This window comes from Helianthus annuus, chromosome 1 (genome assembly GCF_002127325.2).
Source record: "Helianthus annuus cultivar XRQ/B chromosome 1, HanXRQr2.0-SUNRISE, whole genome shotgun sequence".
NCBI classification, from domain to species: Eukaryota; Viridiplantae; Streptophyta; class Magnoliopsida; order Asterales; family Asteraceae; genus Helianthus; species Helianthus annuus.
Genome location: NC_035433.2, coordinates 142,980,588 through 142,998,728, shown reverse-complemented (window position 1 = coordinate 142,998,728; position 18,141 = coordinate 142,980,588). Strand labels below are relative to the sequence as shown.

At 38.9% G+C, this 18,141-nt stretch overlaps 1 protein-coding gene and 1 long non-coding RNA gene across 2 annotated transcripts; both read left to right on the top strand.

Moving 5' to 3' along the window:
• The first annotated feature begins 943 nt into the window (after positions 1 to 943).
• Positions 944 to 1,464, top strand: LOC118480914. Its single transcript, XR_004864232.1, has 3 exons — positions 944 to 958; positions 1,030 to 1,181; positions 1,400 to 1,464. It is a non-coding gene; the product is annotated as an uncharacterized LOC118480914 (long non-coding RNA).
• A 1,296-nt stretch (positions 1,465 to 2,760) lies between these two features.
• LOC110942664 (extensin-like) lies at positions 2,761 to 14,866 on the top strand. Its single transcript, XM_022184436.1, has 5 exons — positions 2,761 to 2,841; positions 2,951 to 3,010; positions 13,637 to 14,292; positions 14,392 to 14,590; positions 14,690 to 14,866. Exons 1-5 carry the CDS (start codon positions 2,761 to 2,763, stop codon positions 14,864 to 14,866), a joined length of 1,173 nt encoding a protein of 390 aa, XP_022040128.1.
• Positions 14,867 to 18,141: the final 3,275 nt, after the last annotated feature.

The following is an 18,141-nucleotide window of genomic DNA, read 5'->3' as shown; positions in this document are numbered from 1 at the left end:
TGAGTTTGCCGCCCACTCCCTACACCCTAAGGAACACCACCATTTAACACCTTAATAAGACACTAGTTGCAGTTGCACCTTTTAATATATTTTATTTCTAAAACAAGTGTCTTATTTTGTTTGTCATACATTTTTAAAAGTAACACTAAATTTCTTTTGTGGCCTTTTTGTTATCTTCATATTCCATCAAAATTTCCTCACTTTGGAATAACACGTCACTTTGGAATAAAAACATTATAATCTGACACTTGGATATTAAGTGGGTGTTTGAGATTCCTTTTAAAAGTGATTTTTGGAGCTAATAACGACTTTTGAGAAGGAAAAGAATCCCAAACACCATTTGAGAAGTCTTTTTAAAGTAAAAAAAATCCTAAACACCATGAAAAAAAGACTTTTAGAGCAGATTATCTATAATCTATAATATATTAAAAAGAAGAAGTGGTGTACAAGATGGTAATTTTGCCATGTGTATCAATTTTAAAGCAACATGTACAAGGTGCTTAAAGCCATTGTTCTCCAAAATTTTAAGACGCTGCAGGGTTAATGTTGAGATTTCACATGGAATTCTAGAACCCTAATAAAAGCGTGTGATAATAAACTGGCGTCTCTTGATTTCCCCTGAATTGAATTGGTGATTCGTGGCTTCACCGTTTATCTCTTGAAACCCTACTGTAGTATATCTGCTAATTAATGCTTTCATCTCCATCTCCTCCTTCCATTCCAATTTAAAACTCCTGATGATGTTTGAAGCCGAGAAGAAACAAGAAACGGGGACGACGATGATGATGTGCACTCATGTAACGTTTTTGGGGTTTACGAATAGATGTTATTGCAGATAATTATCACTCCAGATGACGGATTTAGTAGCTAGGGTTTTAATTTTACCTTTCTTTTGTCGTTTTTGTAGATAACCCAAATGAAATTTAGGTTTATCAAGTTTCAACAATATACTTCTCAAGTTTGCAAGTTTATTGTAATGATTTATTGTGTTTGTTTGTGAATTGCTGAATTGATTTGGTAAATTGGTAGATTTGATTGTTCTAGGGTTTGGAGGATCGTTGGATGTGGCGGCTGTTTTGGATTTTGTGGACTCTGGTAAGGATTTGATTGTTGCGGCTGATGCGAGTGCGTCGGATTTGATTCGGAGTATTGCGGCTGAGTGTGGAGTTGATTTTGATGAGGTAGTGTTGTTTTGGACTTGTTAAGTTTGGGATAAGGTGTTGATTTGATTTAAATTGTTTAAATTTTGTTGAATGTAACTTGTTAGAATGTGGATTTGTAGCTTAATTGATGATACGGTGACCGATTGTTTTGACTGTTGAGTAAAGTATAGTACTTGTGTGATTTGTTATAGTGTCGTGTTAGATTGACATTTTTGTTTTATGTTGTTATCGTGTAGGATCCGTCTGCTGTGGTTATCGATCATGGGAGCTATGCTGTGTCAGGAACATAATCAGTATAGGTTTTGCTTTTTATGTGACTGTCTTTATATGTGTTCATCATAAATTAATATTTTTTCCATAGTTTCTTTGGATTTTATGTCGTGAATTAACTTACATCTTCGGTATTCTTTGTATTGTTTTCTCTTTAGTTCGTTTAGTGTTGAAAGTAACTTGCCTATTTGCTACTGTATACACCCTTTGAAACCACGCTTATGCCGGTTTTCCTTAGTCATATATTTCAGATTCATTAGTCTTTTTTTTTATTTTTTCAATCTTAACTTTTCTGTTTTGGTTTCAGGTGGTTAATGACATGTTCAATCCAGCAGGGCAAAATTAAACAATAAGGAGGATAGTCAGGTAATTTGTGTATCACTATGAGAAGAAGATGAGCTGGGCAAAATTATAGATTTTGTCAAAGAAGATGAGCTAGGCTGGGATGTGAAACTGGGTGTTAATCTGCCAGTACCGTTTAGAACAAAACCATTTCGACCAGTACCGGTTCGCGTCGAAACGGTTCGATTCGAAACGGTACTGGTCGAAACGGTTCAATTCAAAACGGTACAGATCAAACTGTTCGCGTCGAAACGGTACGCATCGAAACGGTTCGTGTCAAAACGATTCGCGCCGAAACAATTTGGTTTTATTTTCATTAAGTGAGTGGGCAGTTAATATTCAGAGTGACAACTATGCGTTATACGTTGTCCATTATCCCATGCTCGCTTATTTGGCGATAGTGGAAAATGAGTCTATTGGGAGAGAACGCTACAATTTCATGCAGATGAGCTTCTTCATCAACTTTTTATAATTCTTTTATACAGGTGGTCATTTCCTCTTATTTTAACAAAAAACTTAACCAAAGTTAGTGTTAATACCCAAACACGTTGCAAACTAAACTCACAAGCCCTAAAGTTGTCACCGAAAAAAGTAGATACCCAAACCTGTGATTCGCGCAGAACCACAGGGACTATTTGTGTAAATAACTCTTCTTTTACATTTCCTTGCTTCTTTTTTTCTTTTTTGAAAATTCTACATGCTAGGTAGGATTATCTTTCAAAACAGGATCATTCACTTCTTTTTGATTCTGTAAAAAAGTTGGGCAAAAAGTGTGTCGGCCAACCCAAGCCGACCCATTTCCATCAATACAAAAAGGGCAAATATGCTATTATTATTATTATTATCATTATTGTTGCTACTATTAATGTTATTATTAATTATTGTGTTCATAAATTTTTTATTGATATCTTTATGGTGCACCGTCAGGTTCTGCTATAGGAAAACGGGCAAGTTTTGGAAATGTGAGATCTGAAAGGCATTCTAGATGGGTCCCACACTTGCCGAAACAAAAAATACGGGTGAATTGAGGACAGCGAATAACGGAACAAGCAGCACTAAGCCTTTGGTTAGCGATGCAAGCGCAAGCCGATAAGAAGAAATTCTCAAATTTTCCCACATTTCATCAAATCTTTCGACACGTGAGATATGGTTTTGTTTTTTAATTTTGCTTGTAGTACAAGGGGGAAATGAGACTAGATGCGGTTAATGATGTTGATGAGGACGAGATGCTGGATGTTGACATAGATTGACTCTTGTTAGCTCAGAAATATAGAATGCATAGTCACCCTTGTTTTTTGCGGTGTGTAACAGCTTTATTTTGATATGCTTTCATGTTTCTAATACCCGGTAACAAGTAAAGGTTATGCACTTTAAGGCTTTCGCAGGGACTTCTGTAGCAATCATATTTGCTATTTAGATAATGACATGGTAAATCTTAATGAACTTCATTACAAGACGATAAACAACTTTAAGTGATCGTTTGTTTGCGGTGGTGTAACACCTCGAAAATTCCTATCCATTAGAATAAAAACACGTGTCATGTGTGACAGACGTGTCAGAGAAACCAGATTAAATAAAAAGATGTGTGGTAGGATTTCTAATAAAAAGGGGCGTCATGTTATTTAAAATACCTCTGAACGACCCAAGGGCGACACGTTATTAAATCACCTCTGAGCGACCCAAATTATAAATCCCAAGATCCATAAATCATTTGATAAACATCTTATGTTCTAACCGGATGATTTCCGAATAAATAAAATTTCCATCTTTATATGGAAAAATGGACTATGGATAATATTACTACAAGAAAATCTGATTATAACCTTAATCTTTTAAGATTTAGGGGACACTTATTAACCTTGTTCAATTGTTACAAATCAAAACTTTCTTGGATGTTCCGTCAAATAAATCTTCCCACAAGAGTCCAAGGAAAAGTAGGGAACATGTAAGGAAATTTCAAGCATGCAATGGCTGTGCAATGAGGCCCCACATCTGAGAAAGATGGCATAGATTCGGATTTATGAGATTGCATGGTCAAGACTTAAAAGTTTGCAAGTTTTTGTCCTCTGGCCATCGGTTACGGACCGCAAAGCCTTAGGCTTACGGTCCGTAAGGAAGGCACCTGAAAATGTTTCAGTAAGGTCGGTTACGGACCGTAAAGGTTTAAGCTTACGGTCCGTAAGAGGAGCATACGGACCGCAAGACCTTGTGCTTACGGTCCGTAAAGAGGTCGCTGGCAGCAGAAAATGGACAACTGCCTGTCCAGCCCGTTTAACCGACTTAAAACGTAAATTTATAAAACTATGGGCTTGCGTAAATAGCCCTCTAGGGACACCTGGGATCATCTCCCAACTATCCTAGAGTTGCTTGGCATGATCTAAAGCATCCTAGTTCACTATATAAAGGACTTGAGTGTGATCATTTGGCACTTGCTCACTTGGAACATTGGTTCAAGACTCTCTGGAGCTTCCCTGGTCAGCAACCCATTTTCTTAGGCTCTATAATCCTTCTTAGGACTCTTGTAAGTGTCCTTAACCTCCTTTAATCCATTCTAGCTTAGTTAATTAAGTAAAAGTCAAACCATCGTAATTAAGGTTTGACTTCGTGATTAATCATAATGTGCTCTGTCAAATCACGAATTAAAGGTACCTTTAGGAAGGTAATTAAGTGGGTAAAAAACCCTTAAAAGGGTGTTTTCAGATTCCCACACTAAGCATGTCAATTGTCGAGTCAAAGCTAATTATAAAAAGTCAACAGAATGCTTAATTTCAAATTAATGCATAATTAGCAATGTAGGTTGCATATAACCTGTTTGAACATTAATAAAACTTGGTAATAAGTATATGAACATGTTCCAACATGTTCAACTCGACAATTTTCTGTTTAGACCCGGTTCGGAACCGAAAGTCGCATGGTTTGACTTTCGCTTTGACTTTCAGTTCTGACCCGTTTTAGTCAAGAGTAAGATTGCCTTAGAGCTTCTTTTGGACCTATTAACATGTTAGTATATCCCCCTGTGATTTTACAACATGGTTCATTAGACGTCTTGTCCATATGCATGATTCCGTTAAATGCCCACATGTTGACCATTATGCCCAAATGTTTAAAAATCATAATTTTTGAAGATGTAAAAGGGTAGACATATTAGTTACTGAATTATAGACTTGTTCCCAAAATTTGACATCAGTTTGAGGTCCAGATTAAGAGTTATGCTAAATAGCGTAATTAGAAGCTTTCTTAGTAAATAATTAGCGTATTTAACACTTAGCCTATCTAAACCCAAATTTTTGATCAAAACTTTATACCCACTGTTATATAATAATATTTTGGGAATTTTAAAGATTTTTATTTATTTTTAGGTTGAGCATAACTTGAGGTTTTTAGCTTAAATCGGCTTATGCCGGTTTTGCCCTTTTCGTCCATAAAATGAGTTTTTCAAAACCTTTTGACCCCAAACCTTTTCCTACTAATTTATTATGTTAAATATAATATTTTTAGCCTTCTAGAATTATAAAAATATCAGCTTCTCTTTTAAAATCCGGAAATGGCTCCAAATCGCCTTTTTAGGCATTTTTACGACATAGTGTATGTCAAAACTAGTTTTTATATAAAAGGTCTAATACCTACTGATATATTTGATAAAAATTTATGTTATATCAGTAAACTAAAGTTGGAAACTCAGATTTCCCGTTTTTTCCTTTCTAGCTTATGTAAAAATCACTAAAATGCCCTTATGAGGCGTAATTGATGTTTAAAAACATTTGGGGCATAATGGGATATACCTTACTGATATTACAACATATTTGGTGCATATGATCTCAGGAAACTTGCATATGATTTATATGGTTACTCGTTACGCACTTTCGCGTACGGATCGGCTTATGTGACTAGTTCACGCATATTAGCCGAAACGGGTCAAACCGTATCATCTTAGTCTCAAAATCCAGAATGTGATTATGTAGGATCGGAATCTGACCCGAACGAGTCAATCAGAGAAGTTTGATCAGATACAGGTGCGGAAAACAAGTACCTGACGTAGAAACAGTTAGATATCTTCTTAATTCTCTTTTCTCATTAATTTGACAGCTTTTACAATCGATTCTCACACCGGCAGCACCTCGGTATGGAATTTCGGAAGTTACAAATGTGGACCTCTCTTGTGGTATTTATAGGAGATGTGGACCTCTTTTATGGACGTGACGAATAAGAGGTCCAGAAATGTCCGTATAAGGGGTCCAGGAATGTGTGAGGTGGACCTCTTATTCGGCATGTCCGAATAAGCGGTCCAAGACTCTAAAATGCCTAAACTCTCCAGTTTTCTCGTAAAACGCGCCCTAATCTATACAATACAATGAAAGACTCGATCTAAGACGAAATCAACAGATGTAGTGCAACAACAGACTCCCCCTCAGATGTTGATGGAGTCGACTATCGAGTCACAACAATTCTGTGTCTTCACATCTTCAGTCTTGATCAGCCTCTGGGCTTTCCTTTCTCTCTGTCTTCAGACTCCCCCTCTCGATTTACTGGCATTCCTTTGTTCTTCAGTAACATCTTCAGGATCGTTGTCTGATTTTCCATCTAACAGCTTCTCATCTTATCCTGCAAATTCTCTACCCAAAACATAAATTTTACAGTTTTAGAATAAGAATGTATGCATTAAAACAAAACTCTTCCTCAAATCAAACTGAAACGTTATCAGTGACAATCGTGATGAACCACTTGAAAGGATAAATTGTGAAAACATGTAACTCCACACACACACTCCCCCTCAAATATTGCTCATCATGTTTAGCACTCGGAATTTTGAAAATCTGCTTTTCAATACCAGTTGTCGAAAATCTTTTTGACTTTTCAAAATTTTATGCTAAAACACACTGAAAATCTTTTTGGATTTTTTGAAATAAAGAAATAAAATGTAAAAAAGAAATATTTACAGACAATATTTTTGTGAGTTCGTGTAAGAGGATCATATCAGCTTTTGAGACAAATCACTAACACCGTTAAGCTTTGATTTCATTTTAAGTTTTAAACAATTTACCTAGATTGTCAGAATAATTTTCACACAAAGTTCAACTGATCCGAGATACGATATTAGTGTTTTAGAGACTTGAACTTAATTGCGTATCACTCCACTTGAATATACTCCCGTATCCAGATCTCAATGTTCAGATTTACAGGTAAATATACTATAACTGATATCTGTATATAAATTAGGGGATATGCGAGGGCTGAGGGATCTCAGGTCGATACTTCCGTATGCGCAAAGAGATATCAGCTTCGACTTTTCGGTGTGTCCCCTTTAGGAGATCTTTTAGCTACAACAACTGATTATCAATTTTATTGTCTAATCAGCTGAGGGTTTAATGCTGTGTTTCAAGCATTTTGCAGCAAGTATTATCCGGGGACTAGGTCAGAACTTCCATTCAGCAGAAGTTCCGGGATAATACCCCAGATATCACAGAGTATAAAAACCTAGTATATCAGAAAAAGAAACCTTTCAAACGAGATTTCAGGGGTTACCTATATATCCAAGAATAGTTACCCACAAATCAAGCAAGTTTGAATTAGGCTTATATCTCATCACAGTTTATTAAATGTGCAAAAATCTACTGACATATCCGCGGTAAGATTGTTTATCACTTTTAAACTTTCCAAATCTTTAGCATGTTGTGATAGTCTGCTGATGTACTATCATTTCCTCTTTTTCACAACAAAACTCAATTTTGAATTTTATCATGTTTTTGTATTTTTCAAATTTTCTAATGTTTTTGGATTTTCTGAAATTCTTACTCCCCCTAAAATGCAAACACATTAAAGAAAAATTGAAAATAAACGGTACAAAAATATGATAACCGATATCAAATCACATCAATTCGCCATTCACTCGGCATAAACAATCTGAACTCCCCCTTTCACAAACCATTTTCTCATTTAGATTTCAAAACACTTAAGTTTGTTTTAATCAAAATGATTTTTCCGGAAAATGAGTTTGTTAAGATAAAACCACTTGTAGGTTTATCACTTTTGTTAAAATCAGGGATATGGTTCATCATCTTGTTCTTTGTACTATCATGAGTTAGTAAATCAAGTACAATTTAATGTCCTTGATTCACTATTTTGCAATTAAGCAACCTGTACCACTTGTAAAATAACCATACAATACCACTTGTATGCATATACAAAATGCCGATTCCTGCTTCGCACTTACCAACTTGGAAGCTCCGGCGTAGTCATTCAACCTGTAAAGTTTTAAAAATTTTAATTTTTCATACAAACTCATAATACATGAATGATGCCGATTCCTGATCCACGATTACAAACTTGGGATCTCCGGCAAGTCAGGTTTTTCAAACGAAGAAAATGTCTACCCAAGCCTGACCAGCCTTGGGTAATTTCAATTCGGATTTAGTTGGGGTGTAGGTTGCTGTTTTTTTAGCATAGAAGTCTTTTACCCCTTTCACTTTCCCATCAACCATTTTCCCGAACATTTTCTTTACATTCCCATTAAAAGCTTTCTCAACATCAAAATCATCCTTTTCAGAATAATTCTGATTTGATACTTCAGTCTTTCCAACTTTCCTTTTAAAATTCTCAGTCCTTAATGGTGGAAAGTTCTCGTCATCCATTGAAGGAACTGAGTTTTGATCACTCTCATCAAACTGTGGCTCCTCTGATTTTGTGGAATCAGACTCATCGCCAAATTTTACTTCAGATTTCTTAACAACCCATTTTTGGTTGTCAAGTTTCACACTTCGCCTGTAAAATCTCTTCGAACATTCACCAACTTCAAATGTTGAATTTTTCAAAACTTTAAATTGTTCAGTTGGTGGTTCGGATTTATCAACAACAACTTGTTTCAATTTTTCAGAAACTCCCTGTTTTGTGTTTGTCGCTTTCGGACAGTTCCAAGCAATGTGACCGGCTTCATTGCATCGGAAACAGGTTCTAGTTTCTTTCTTCACATAAGCTCCATTCTTTCTCTTCTCGTCAAGAAACTCTTGGTTAGATTGTTTCCAGAATGTGCTTTTTGCTTCCTTTTCCGAGCTTGTACCTGAAACAAATTGTGTATTTGTTTTAGAAAATTTTTCATTTTTATAGTTTTCTGGTGGAGTAAAACCAAGACCTTTCTTTTTGTAGCTACGATTTTGGTTTGGTTTCTTTTGAAAACCCGAACCAGAATTGTAACCTTTTTTCTTGTTTAGTCGTTGTTGAACTCTTGAGGTGTAAAATTTAGGTTTTACAATAAGATTTTCATCTTTCATTTCAGAAATATTGATTTCTGTTAGTTTGAAAACCTTTTTAATCATTTCTGGTTTAACACCTCGTATTGGAAACTCTTTATTAAAATATAATTTGTCAGAACCATTCAAAGTATATGCAACTTCAAATGTTTCATCATTCAAATTAGATTTTGATAGCAAAAATTCTTTACTATAAACCCGTTTTTTCGATGATTTCGAACTCTTTTCGGACGAACTCGAACTCCCGACTGACGGACACGCACTTTCGGACTAGGACTTTGACTCTGACTCCTCATCCTTATCCAACACCTGATCGACCACTCGTTTTATCAGTTCGGATTCATGATCTGTGTCGGACGCTGTGAACGTGATGTCAATATTGTCCGGTAAAACATCGGTTATCTCGGATTCTAGTTTAATATTGACTGCCTTTTTTAGTTCTTCCTCGTTAGGTTTTCTAGGCGAGTATCCTTCCCAAATCGGAGGCGGACACCTATTATAACAGACACCCTTTTTCTTACCAGTATCCGTTTTCTTCTTTGATCTTGTTTCTTCATCTTTAAACACCTCGAAACCTTCAACCGTTGGATAAATTCTATCCATTACATAGTCACAACCTTTGTAACTCTGCAGCAATCTTCTGATTCTTTCATTCTTAGCTGCTTCATTCTCCAACTCTTTCTTCAACTTTGCACATTCTTCTATGTACATGTTGATCTCTTTTTGCTTTGTCATCATTGTTGCATTTAGCATCTTCAAAGCTTTTTCTCTTTCCGAGTTAGTCTTTTCCAGACCATTCACATGCCTATTCAAAACATCATACGACTTTTTCAAGTTTTTTACATCAAACAACAACTGTTCTTTCAGCTTTTCTAGCTCGCTAAACCTCTCGTCTTTCTCTATACATTTTTTACACGACTCTAAACATTTAAGACAGGGTTTTGTGACTTCAACGATCTTCTCGACTTCAACTCTTTTTTCAACCTCCACAATCTTCTCAATCACTTTGACTTCTTTTATCTCCTTTGCAGCTTTCTTCTCTTTTAGTCTCTTCGGTTTTTCTGCAAAATAAAATTCAAAACTATCAGAAGATAAGTGAGCTTTGCCAATATTAATCTGTTCAATCTCTTCATCACTATCACTTGTTTCTGATGAACTATTTTCAGAAGATACAGATCCTTCATCTTCACTTTTCTCTTCATCAGATAACACTTCCATCCATTCCTTCAGCATTTCTGGCTTTTGAATAATGTGTGCAATAAACGCTTTAACATTTGAATCAGCTGGGATATATTTGTCCCAGCTAAATCCTTCAGCCATTTTCTCATCATCTTGATCAGCAATACCAAAATAAGCTTTCTTGTTTGCATCCTCGATCATTCTTCCATGTGCCGTTTGAGGTTCCTTTTGTTGATGCGGTTGATGAGTGATTTGCTGATAAATGGTCTTCCTATAATAATCATCTTTCCCAGACGATTCCTTTTCTCCTCTTGGCTGCTGATTCTTGCACTCTCTTTTAAAGTGACCTTTCTCCCTGCAACGAAAACAAACAACTTTAGATTTATCAAATCCTAAGTTAGAAAGGTTTGCATCCAAGAAATCATTTCTCCCTGTAACCAATCTAAACTTTTCAGCTCTCCTCAAAACACTCGCCAAGCCCCACTTGATGTCCATCAATTCTAGCTCCTCTGCATCAATCTGGTCATAATCTTCCTTCGTGAGCATCGGATTGCCAATTCTTCCTGCAATCAACGCTTCATAAGCTTCCAATGCAGTGACCAGTAATCCCATATGACTCTTTACAACTTCTTCAGAATAATTCTGTCCGTTTTGAAGATGTAGAGCCACATTGCATTGTAATAGATGACCATTTCCAACTGATGTATTTTGAGCACTTGGAGGATTTACTGTTGAGAATCCACTAGTGTTTACAGATCCTTGACTACTTGGTTCAGATTGATTTCCAGCACTAAAAGCGGTTTGTATCTTTGGATTGGCTTCAGCAGTTTGAACATTTCCTTTATAATACAATTTAATATCTTGTTGATGAGTAGAACTGTTCATTCTGGCAATTTTCTGCTGCTCCAGATCCTGTGCCTCCCGTTTCTCGATAAACTGTGCAATAGATAGCCTGCTAAACTGTCCGGAATTCTTCAATATCATCAGATATGTACCCCATTCCTTTTGCGGTAACGCATCAGCAAGCTTTTCAACCCATTCAGCTGGAGTCTTTGTGATTTTCAACAGCGACATAGTGCGAACCAGATGACAGTATCTCTCAATGAGAGTCTTTGTTGTTTCACCAGGCATGCAAGTAAACAGTTCAAACTCTTTCTTTAGTAAAGCTGCTTTGCTTTGTAGCATTTCCGTACTTCCCTCAAACTTCTTCTTAAGAGCTTCCCAGATAGAATACGCATTGTCATCATGTTGAAGCAATACAAATATATCTTCCTTTACTGCTTGCTGTAACAGATTGACCATCATTTTCTCTCCTTTATAACTTTCCCTCTCTGGTTCCGTAAGCTCTGAAATGATTTTATCAAGACCCACTGAATTCTTTGGCCTCTCATATTCAGTTTCGATGCTTTCCCAGGCTTTTAGATGATTCGCCTGCACCCAATTCTCGAAACGTTTCTTCCATCCGTGATAATCTTCAATCCCCATCAATTTCGGGGGTTTTTGCATCGTTCCGGTTTCATTCTCCATTGTCATGTTCTTAGCAATGTCGGTCGGACTAGCAGGGGTTGTAGCGAATGCGTTGTAAAACTCCGAATCCATGCTTCAAGAATCAGATAATACTTCGCGCAATACCTGATGTTCTTGAATTACCTGACGTAGAACCTGACGTAGCACAAACAAACACAAAACAATCAGTTTAAAAATTATCAAATAACAACAACAAGCTGATACTCGAACCGTTGAATATTCTGTGCGGACCGAATGTTTACCACTTGTAGGATCGGAATCTGACCCGAACGAGTCAATCAGAGAAGTTTGATCAGATACAGGTGCGGAAAACAAGTACCTGACGTAGAAACAGCTAGATATCTTCTTAATTCTCTTTTCTCATTAATTTGACAGCTTTTACAATCGATTCTCACACCGGCAGCACCTCGGTATGGAATTTCGGAAGTTACAAATGTGGACCTCTCTTGTGGTATTTATAGGAGATGTGGACCTCTTTTATGGACGTGACGAATAAGAGGTCCAGAAATGTCCGTATAAGGGGTCCAGGAATGTGTGAGGTGGACCTCTTATTCGGCATGTTCGAATAAGCGGTCCAAGACTCTAAAACGCCTAAACTCTCCAGTTTTCTCGTAAAACGCGCCCTAATCTATACAATACAATGAAAGACTCGATCTAAGACGAAATCAACAGATGTAGTGCACCAACAGATTAGTTTACCCATATTATACAAGCATCCAAGCTTGTAAGGTCTAAATCACATTCATTCCCGGTTTTCGCATTACTCGCGATTAAACCATATTTATTCTTCGAAACTAACCGGTCTAAGCTTAGGCTATGTTAAAGGACCCGTTAGGATTCTAATAGGTTATTATAACCTTCGTTCCAGAATAGGAGTCCAGTAAAAGACACGTGCATTTTTCTTTTGTGGTTTATACTTGCTCAGGTAAATACTTTTAACTTATTTTCCCTTATACGGGCTTGGGGGTACGGTATATAAAATACCGCTTGGTCGGGCAATTGACCCCAACTCATTAGTAGTTGGGTATTATCAATGTGACCCGTTTGAAAACTTGGTATTGTTTGTTTTTACGCCTTTGGGAGCTTAATGACCATGTCCCGGATATCCTTAGCATAATTTTTGGCCACGACCTTGACACCCGGGTGTAGGCGTACACCCGGTATTATGTCCATTATTATTAAGGTATAAACGTTGGCTTCCCGCCGCGGACTTATACTAAGTGGTGTGTCATTTAACCTTAAACCCGACACGACTCGGGCGACTGAACGCTCACAAACATGTAAATCTTTTACAAGTTTAACTCTGATTAATTATTCCCAAGTTATAAAATGTTTTGTGCCTTGTGCATTTAAAACCAATTTAACAAATGTTTTCAAAAGGAGTCAGTTAAATTATATTTACCAGTGTAAACTGACGTATTTTCCCCAAAAAGGTTAAGTGCAGGTGCTATACGCAATAGACTGGTTTCTCCTTAGCATCATAGAGTCTCACAAGCTTTGGGATGCATCTATCTGTTGAACAATCTCTTTCTTTTATTTTTCGATCCGCCTGTGGATCTATTTCGACTATTTGTGATACTTGATATTACACTTAAATGGTTGAAATAAATCTATTTTCATTTGCTTCCGCTGTGCATTATAATTTGTGTTGTTTGACAAATGATGATATCAACTACGTCACGTACTCCCCCACCGGGCCCACCGGTGACACGTGGAAATTAGGGGTGTGACAGGTTGGTATCAGAGCCAACACTGAGTGAATTAAACACTAGCCTTTTGTGTTTAATCTCAGTGCACAAATTGCACATTCTTCGAGTTCCAAGTCTAGACATCAAACATAGGACAAACTCCGTTTTGTTTTATTTTGAGTCTTGTATTATTATATTGTTGTTATCTAAATATTGTATGCAGGTCAACATGCCACCCAGATTCATTCGCGGTCGAGGCAAGGGACCCGTGACGGGTCATGATCACGAAGCCGGGCCTTCGCACCGGCGTACTCCATCCATTACTATGAGCACGAGCCTGCAAGAGCCATGGAGGCTCTATGTTGAACCTGGAAGACGATCTGTCTCCCTTAGCTCTTCACCTTCTTACCAACACTCCTTTGGACCCCATTCGGAAAATGAACCTAACCAGCAACCATCCTCTTTCATACCTTTACAGAGATCCAACTCCCATCACTCATTTGGCGACCCAACCCCAGTTTTTCAAAGCCGATTCAACCCGGCCAACCTACTGCCAGAACCCGTGGGTTTTAACCCACTTGGACCTGAAGACCATTTCTCTGGGGAAAACGGCATGGATGAAGATACTGACCCCATGGAGCCTGCATCAGGAACGCCGAATCACCCCATTGAGATCTCAGATGGGTCATCGTTCCATGGATCGCCATATCGCGGACCCGATAGTTTCCAGGTGATGTTTAACCAGTATGACTGGTACTTTACTCCATCCGAGCATTCATCACCCTATCAGCAGCAGCAGCAGCATCAGCAACAACAGGATCTTTCCCAGGATTCTCGCCTCAGGGCGGTCACGCCGCCGCCACCGCCGCCAGTAGAGCAGCAACCGCCTCCGGAGCCACCGAGGCGGAGGAGGTCAAACGCACGGATGTCCGTGCGAGGTGGAGTTCGAATCAGTATTCCCCAACCATCAAGTGGCAGCCATTACCCGCCACTTCAGGAAGAAGAGGACCCACAGTTGGGAGGTCCATCAAGCCCTATTCCAGATGTCAACTCTGTACCTGTGGTACCACCTTTGGGTTTCGATAACCCGATTCCTGCGTATGCTGGATCAGCGGCATACAACCCCTTCGAGCAGCCGGCGCATACCCACTATAACTACAACTACGGTTATGCGGAGGTAGATCCGTATCAAGTAGCTCGGGATTACAATGCCCTTCACCCTGAAGGACCATATTGAGGGCCATGGACTACCGGTTACCCGACTTATGGGTACCAGCACCAGCCGCCTCCTCCACCAGTGTATCAACCGCCTCAGCCACAGATTCAGCAGGAGGTTCTTGAAAGGCTGAACCAAGTTGAACAGGAGGTTCGTGAAGACCGCAGAGAGCGGCAAGGTTTCTTCAAGGGTCTGTCCGATTTGCTAAAAGGGAAGTCCAAGAGGAGGGGTCATTGAAAACCCTTGTTATTTTATTTATGTTGTAATTCAGTCCCTGCGTGGACTTGTTGTTTCAGTATTCAGCTCCTGCGTGAGCTTGTCATTTTGTACTCTGCTCCTGCGTGAGCATGTTTGGTTAGTTAACCCCTGCGTGGGTTTGTTCTTGTTTTCCCGCCCCTGCGTGGGCATTTATTTTAGTAGAAAGTCCTGTTTGGGCAATTGTTGTTCTTATTTAAGACAATTTATGAGATGTCTTAGTTAAATTTTCATTTTATTAATTGCATGCATAAATTATGAAAATAAATGAAAAATTTAAAGGATCTGCCATTATAATTAATTGGTAAAATCTAAAGTGAACCAAGACCTAGCCTTATAATTTATAAGAAGGGCCAAGATGGTAGTTCCATAATTAGGTTAAGATCCGTAATTAACATCTCAATTTAGGACTATTCTGCGTTAATTAATAAAGAATCTTGGAGGTAAAACCTAGCCTTTGTGTTATTACAAACCTGGCCAAGATGGTATAACCCACATAATAGATTCCAATTATTAACATCTGTTAGTATGTTAATGCTCTTGGCAAACTGTGAATCAGTAAAGTCACACAGGCCATCTCTCATAAAGGGGTTAATTTTAAATTCCCTTAAGTTATGTAACCACTTCTTTGAAGTGAAGTGCCTGTGGGCGATAATCTAATGTCCTCCGTGACTAAGGACAGTGGTAGCTTATGACTCCCTGTTAATAAATGGTAACGAACTATGATTCAACCTAAAACACCTAGATACTATAAAAATCTTGGTTATTAAGTACCTTAACTGTCCTTGTGACTAGGCCTTATGTGCTAGTAATAGAGTATCATAGGATAATAATAAAAATCCTAAGGTTCTAACAAATTAACCTAAAATGGCAATTTAAAACCTTGGTTAATAAGACATAAAATACTATAAGAGCCTTTAAGTGAAAACCTTGTCTATCAATTATATGTAGCGTTTGAAGCTACATGGCCAGCTCGGAAGAAGCCAATAGCCATCCGGTTGAGAACCGTGATGATGCAAAGTTCCTAGTGACTAGTGCCGAATGAAAAGCAATTGTGAATGATGCGGTTGCGAAAGCCTTAGAGTGACAGTACAGTGAGTACAGTGAGACCCGCAGTAGAACCCTATCTACACCGCATGCTAAACCAAAGAATCATTCAGAGATTGGCAACAAACCGCCACCTACTCCACCCAAACCTAAGAAAGATGATGACCGACATTCCTCGAATGAAAACAGTGTTCATCCCAAGAAGGGTGTGTATGATGAAACCCCACATGCTAAGGGTTGCACGTATAAATATTTTGTGTCATGTAAACCTCGGGAGTTTACTGGGGAAAAGGGGCTGTAGACTGTATGACATGGCTTGATGAGATAGAGACAGTTGTAGACATCAGTGGTTGTGCTGAGAGGGATATGGTTAAGTTTGCATCCCAGTCTTTTAAGGGTGAGGCTCTAGCTTGGTGGGGAGCGTTGATCCAGGCTTCTGGGAAGGTTGCCTTGTACAGTATGTCATGGGAGCAGTTTGTTGCTCTGGTCAAAGAAAACTATTGTCCTCAGCATGAGGTTGAGCGAATAGAATCCGATTTCCTATCTCTGGTTATGAAGAACCTAGACTGCCAGGCGTACCTCACAAGTTTCAACACTCTATCCAGATTGGTTCCTTATCTGGTAACCCCTGAACCCAAGAGGATCGCGCGTTTTATTGGGGGTTTGGCCCCAGAAATCAAGGCCAGCGTGAAAGCCTCGCGACCTATCACATTCAGATCTGTCACTGATCAATCCTTGTCTCTCACTCAAGATGCAGCGAGACAGAGAGCTCTAAGAAGTGCGGAATCTGACAAGAGGAAACGTGAAGATGATAATTCACGTCGATCAAGCAAGAAGCATAGGGGAAACCGTGACGGTAAGAAAGGATATGAGGCCAGAAGGAGCGAGCATCGGTCGGGCGATAGGCCCAAGTGCAAGGTTTGTGGGAAGCACCATTTTGGGAGGTGCAGGTTCGAACAGAAATCCCAGCCCAAGATGTGTGGGATATGTAAATCTTCTGAGCACAGAACTCTTGAGTGCAAAAAATTGAAGGATGCAACTTGCTTCAGTTGCAACGAAAAGGGGCACATCAAGACCAACTGCCCAAAGAATCTCAAGAAGACTGAAGATGGGAAAAAGACCAATGCCAGGGTCTTTCAAATGAATGTTCAGGAGGCCATCCAAAACGACAACGTCATTACTGGTACGTTTCTCATTAACGACGTTTACGCAAGAGTATTGTTCGATTCTGGAGCAGATAAATCTTTTGTCGATAGTAAATTCTGTGAACTGTTAGGATTGCCTGTTAAAGCCCTAAGTGCAAACTATGAGGTAGAGTTAGCAGATGGTACCTTAGAAACCGTCTCGACTATGTTAGATGGATGTGCTATATCCATTAGGAACCACTCTTTTCCTCTATCCCTGCTACCCTTTAAGTTAGCTGGTTTCGATGTGGTTTTGGGCATGGATTGGTTATCGCATAACCAAGCCCATATTGTATGCAGTAGAAGGCAAGTAATAATCAAGACTCCATCTGGTGAGTCTCTCACCATTCAGGGAGATACGCGTCATGGATTGCCTGAGCAGGTGTCTTTGCTCAAGGCATCTCAATGTTTAAAGAATGGTTGTGTCATCTATATGGCACAGGTAACCATTGACGAGCAAAAGCCCAAGATTCAGGACATTCCCTTTATATCAGAGTACCCTGAAGTTTTTCCAGAGGAACTGCCTGGTTTGCCACCAGACAGGCAAGTGGAATTCAGGATCGATATTGTTCCTGGAGCTGCACCTATTGCTAGAGCGCCTTATAGGCTAGCACCAACGGAGATGAAGGAATTGAGAACGCAGCTAGACGATTTGCTAGCCAAGGGTTTCATTAGACCTAGTTCATCTCCTTGGGGAGCACCGATCTTATTTGTCAAGAAGAAAGATGGTTTGATGCGTTTATGTATCGATTATCGGGAGCTTAACAAGGTTACCATAAAGAATAGATATCCTTTACCCAGGATCGACGACCTATTCGATCAACTTCAAAGGGTAAGCTATTTCTCCAAGATCGATCTGAGGTCGGGTTATCATCAGTTGAAGGTAAAGGATGAAGATGTGCACAAGACTGCGTTTAGGACTCGTTATGGTCACTACGAGTTCCTAGTGATGCCTTTCGGGCTCACAAACGCACCTGCCGCATTCATGGATCTCATGAATCGCGTATGCAAGCCATATCTGGACAA

What these genes read in the sequence shown, in the direction of transcription:
- LOC110942664 (XM_022184436.1), top strand. Translation starts at nt 2,761, where the DNA reads ATGGGTCCCACACTTGCCGAAACAAAAAATACGGGTGAATTGAGGACA. An exon ending in ATGAGGACGAGATGCTGGAT is followed by an intron (nt 3,011 to 13,636) that starts GTTGACATAGAT and finishes TATTGTATGCAG; the next exon opens with GTCAACATGCCACCCAGATT. An exon ending in ACAACTACGGTTATGCGGAG is followed by an intron (nt 14,591 to 14,689) that starts GTAGATCCGTAT and finishes TATGGGTACCAG; the next exon opens with CACCAGCCGCCTCCTCCACC.